We start from the raw sequence: 4883 nt of genomic DNA on the forward strand, positions 1-4883 counted from the left end.
AAAAAAAAAAAAAAAAATGGAGGAAGGAACCCATGAAGATGAGAGTCATGCCATCCTGCTTTGCTAAGACTGGCGATTATGGGCTGGAAGTCAGGCGTTTTATCTAGCATGAGGCTACAGGCCAAACACTGGGCATAGCTGTTGTCAGTCATGTTTAGTTTAGTCAATAAGCCAAGAACCAAAAATCCCAGACTGGACCCTGACAGAGAAGAGACAATCTTTGTAAATGCCTGAGAGATGGTAGGTGGAGCCAATGAGTCTTATTAGATTAAATGAGATGGGGGGGGTTATTTTAATGTTATTTATTTATTTATTTGAAACAGAGTCACTCTGCTGCCTGGGCAAGAGTGCCATGGCATCAGCTTAGCTTGCAACAACCTCAAACTTCTGGGCTCAAGTGATCCTCCTGCTCAGCCTCCTGAGTAGCTGGGGCTATAGGCATCCACAATGCCCAGCTAGTTTTTCTATTTTTAGTAGAGATGGGGGTCTTACTATTGCTCAGGCTGGTCTTGAACTCCTGAGCTCAAGGGATCCTCCTACCTCAGCCCACCAGAGTGCTAGGATTACCACGCCTGGTCAAGATGGGAGTTTTAAAGGAGCCAGCACAGTGCCTGGCCACAATAGGACCACAATAAATGCTAAGTAGGTTGGAATTCTCACCTACCTCTTACCTGCTGTGTGACAGAGCTTTCAATTATTTATCCATAAAATATGAGTATCAGTAATACCCACATCATATAGTTAGAGACAGAGCCTCAAGCTGTAGCCCTGGGTAGAGTGCTGTGGTGTCACAGCTCACAGCAACCTCCAACTCCCGGGCTTAAGCAATTCTCTTGCCTCAGCCTCCCAATTAGCTGGGACTATAGGCACCCCACCACAACACTCAGCTATTTTTTGGTTATAGTTGTCATTGTTGTTTGTTGGGCTGGGCTCTGGTGTATGTGGCTGGTACCTTAGCTGCTTGAGCTACAGGTGCTGAGCCATATTGTTATTTATTAAAAGGGAACAGCATAAAGCCTGGCTGTGTCTGTGGGTCTGTTCCTCCCCTCTCATAGGGCTCTACTTACTTGCCCAGCAATAGGTTTATTGCAGGAGCCACAGAGACCCTTGGCCTGAGTGGGAACACCACGGCGGCTGAGGTCGGACTGTAGCAGCCCTAGCATGGTGTCCAGGCTGCCCTTGCTAGTTGGCTCTGATGGGGATGAGGAGCCCTCATTCATGGAGCTTGCCACTGGTGGCTGGGTTGATCCAGAGGCTGGAAGCTGCAGTGAGGAGGACATGAGAGTTGAGTCAGCAAGACAGCAGGCATGGCAGGGTCTAGAATGTGTTGGGAAGCCACAAACTGACACCAATCCAAACTCTGCCTAACTCACATGGTTCTGAACACGGAAATCAGAGAGTGAGGCCATCAGTCTATCCAGCTCCAGAGTTGCTGAGGTGGCCGAAGGCTTTGGGAGAACAGGAGATGGGCTGGAAGGGCTGTGAAGAACACAGCTTGTATCACCTCAGAGTCTCCCAGAGTAATGTTCCCTCTAGTAACTCAAATGTCCAAGGCCCATCACCTCGCTCCCAGCCAACTATGCCAAACTCACAGGCTGGGTCTTTTCTTGTCTTCAGATTGCTCCTCCTTCTGCTCTCCTGATGCCACCTTGCTAGATGGGAACTGAGACATTATTTCATCTGGAGAGAGGAGAGAAGGATATTGGCCATAGGGTGATACTCGACCTACCCTCCCAGTTAAGGTTCTAGGTCCCTTGAGAAGTATATTCCCTTTAGTCTCTGCTCTGCTCTTCCCTGCTCACCTCCCATCAAAGTCTGCCCAAGAAACCCTGGTACCTGTTATGTTGAACTGGGTGGCATTAAGTTCCTGAAGCAACCGGTCTAGCTCGCAGAGCCCAGTACCCAAGACACCACTTGAAGAAGAGAATGGAGGCGCCGCAGGGGCTGCAGGCTTTGGGGACCGAGGCTTGCATACGGTACTAGGAAACAGAATGGGCGCCATGTTTCACGGGTGGGGAACCCAAGCCTTCTCACCTTAACCTCAGTTGGCTTTCCTATCCCCTAGTTCCCAGGCCTCTCACCTGTACAGATGGTCCTTTTCCCCAGAAGCTCCTGGAGACTCTCCAGACCCTGTCTACAAAGAGGAGATGCATGTATGTGATAAATGGCCTGTACTTTGCTCCACTCAGGCCCAAATTCCCCTAGTCTGAGCCAAGCCAGGCCCTAGTAGTTGCTCCAGTCCCCAGCATCTGATCTCACCTGTGGCTGATGGCCATAGGGTGGGGGAGGTGTAAGTGGCTCTGGGGGGTGCTCTTTTGGAGCCCCTGACCTTGGCATGTGTGAGGTGGTGGTCTCCAGGTCAGAGAGCAGGGCATCTGCAGGGAGGGGCCGTAGGGGTGAGAGATTGAGGGGGTCACAGTTAGGGCAGTGACAGGGCCTTAAGGGATTGGAGTTTAAGAACAAATGGACAATATATGAGAAGGACAAAAGCCAATATTACTAGCAGAGGTCAAGAATCAGAAGGAAACACAGGGCCAAACCAAGGCAGAGAAGTAGAAGGGTAGCATGGAATATTTATGACCAGATCATCCCAAATGTCTCATCCTGGGAGTCAAGTACAAACCGCAGCCGCCTGATTCATTCTCCCCATCTTCCCTGATGCAGTCAAAACGGACTCAAGCCAAATCTGGCTTCACTCCAAATTCCTCAATTGGCCGTATGCCTGGCACCCAGCTCGCTGATTGGATGCTTTCACTGCCACATTCACTAATTCGTCCCCCTACTTAAAACAGGCCTGGCCTAGCCTGGCCCACTTCCAAATTGGACTGAGTCCCACCCTACCTCCTCATTGGCGAGTTTGCTGAGAACTGCGTTATGATTGGTTTCTACTCCACGGGTACGGTGCTTGTTACCCCTGCTCAGGAGCACCCTCTACTGCCGGATGCTGGAAGCCCTTCTCTTCCCTGGAGGGCAGAGCCTTGCAGGCCCAGTCTCAGCAAACAGAACAAGATACCTGGGTCCTCCTTCCAGCCCAAGACATTTCCCCAACCCCATCCAACCGCCCTCACTCCACTCCTAGATCTGGGTTCTTTGAACGCTTTCCCTTCCAGAACCTAGAAGTTCCTGCCCCTTCACTCTTCAAACCCTTAGTCTCTCTGGAACCTTGACGCTCATCTATTATTCTCTTCCTTGCCCCAAAGACTTGACTACTCCTATAATTAGGGGTAGGACCCCTCACTCTTCCTTTCCCCAAATCCCGCCGCAGGCCTGCTTTCTTCTCCAAAACTGATGTTATACTTTTCCCCTCCCGTCTACTTTCCCGGTCCCCGAGCTCAAGGCCGCTTTAACCCCTCCCTTCCCAGAGTCCCTAAGCCCAGGAGCCCACCCGCGCTAAACTTCCCATTTCATCCCAGCGTTGAGGGATGAAGGAGCGGAGCAAAGGAAGAAGGGAGGGAGTGGCCGGCCCAGGAAAGGCAGGAAGAGAGAGGCAGGAAGGGGAACGTGGAGTTGGAAAGGAGGCGCGGGCAGAGACGAGAAGCAGAAGCCAGGAGACAAGGATGGGGGAGATGCCGGGAGTGCGACAGTGGGGAAGCAGATCTAGGCAACGGTGAGGGGCTGGGGACCCGGAGATTCCGGCCCCACTCACCCAGGTCCTCCATGGCGGGGCGCGGGGCGGGTGGCGCGGGGCGAGCAGGGCGGGGGCCGTGTCCGGTGGGGGCGGGGGACGGGGGGAACGTCCGGGAGCTGGAAGTCCGGGCGTGACCATGTAAGGAAGCTGGGACCCGCAGGGATGGGGATGAGGGGGGTGATAAACGGGGGAGCCCGGGGTGGAGGAGTGGAAGGGAGGGAGCGCCTCTGCCCACCCGAGCCCAGCCCGCCGGCCTGCGGCGGAGGCGGCCACACCCCAGCCTTGGCCTCAGCTGTAGGGAGCTGCAGGCAGTCAGAGCCAGAGCCAGAGCCAGAGAAGTGGCTCCTCCAAACCAAGATGTAGAACCCCAAGCAGACACCCCGCCCCAAAGTCAGCACCTGAGTCCTAGACAGAGCCTCCCTCCCACACAGGCCATTCCTGAGAGAACTTGTCCCAGGTAGAAATTTTGGATTGGGGGCAAACATGATTTTCTTATTTATTTATTTATTGCAGTTTTGGGCAGGCACTGGGTTTGAACCCGCCACCTCTGGTATATTGGGCAGCACCCTACTCCTTTGAGCCACAGGCGCCACCCCCAAACATGATTTTCTGTTTTCAGTCAGACCCCAGGTTCAAAGACCTTCCATTGGGAGGCCCTGACAGATAAACATAAATGCCAAGAACAAACACACTACACACGAAGAAATCTCTCAGAGATGGTGACAGACACAGTGACCCCCACCTCTAAGCTAGGACCTTCCATGCAAGACTTGGAAATAGACACAGGTAAACTGAAACCCAGGCCAAAGGCCATGTAGACTCCCAGGCAGCCAAACCTCCATCAGCCTGCAAGACAAAGCCTTTCCCCAACACTGAGGTGACCCAGGCCTGTTCAAAACAGCTCTTTCTTGGAGGGTCCCCGTAGCTCAGTGTGTAGGGCGCTGGCCACATACACTTAGGCTAGCAGGTTCAAACCGACCCAGGCCAGCTAAAAAACAACGACAACTGCAACAACAACAACAAAAAATAGCTGGGCCTTGTGGCAGGTGCCTGTGGTCCCAGCTACTTGGGAGGCTGAGGCAACAGAACCGCTTAAGCCCAAGAGTTGGAGGTCGCTGTGAGCAAGCTGTGATGCCACAGCACTCTATCTAACGAGGGCAACATAATGAGACTCTATCTCAAAAAACAGAAACAAAAACAACAACAACAAAATAGCTGAGCACAAAGCAAGACATAGACTTAGACACAAAGTAGC

General features: G+C 52.7%; 1 protein-coding gene across 1 annotated transcript in view; it reads right to left on the minus strand.

Moving 5' to 3' along the window:
• Positions 1 to 3786, minus strand: part of TGFB1I1 (transforming growth factor beta 1 induced transcript 1) — a 6411-nt gene extending 2625 nt beyond the window's left edge. Inside the window, exons 1-7 of the mRNA XM_003794228.3 lie at positions 3647 to 3786; positions 2260 to 2375; positions 2082 to 2134; positions 1837 to 1979; positions 1593 to 1680; positions 1374 to 1479; positions 1068 to 1262 (exon numbers count right to left, since the gene is read on the minus strand). Of these exons, the coding sequence (XP_003794276.1) occupies positions 1068 to 1262; positions 1374 to 1479; positions 1593 to 1680; positions 1837 to 1979; positions 2082 to 2134; positions 2260 to 2375; positions 3647 to 3659 (714 nt within the window). The 5' untranslated portion in view covers positions 3660 to 3786. The remainder of the gene's footprint in view (positions 1 to 1067; positions 1263 to 1373; positions 1480 to 1592; positions 1681 to 1836; positions 1980 to 2081; positions 2135 to 2259; positions 2376 to 3646) is intronic.
• Between the last annotated feature and the right edge of the window lie 1097 nt (positions 3787 to 4883).

This window comes from Otolemur garnettii, unplaced genomic scaffold (assembly GCF_000181295.1).
Source record: "Otolemur garnettii isolate 467f Iridium unplaced genomic scaffold, OtoGar3 scaffold00077, whole genome shotgun sequence".
In the NCBI taxonomy this organism is placed as follows: Eukaryota; Metazoa; Chordata; class Mammalia; order Primates; family Galagidae; genus Otolemur; species Otolemur garnettii.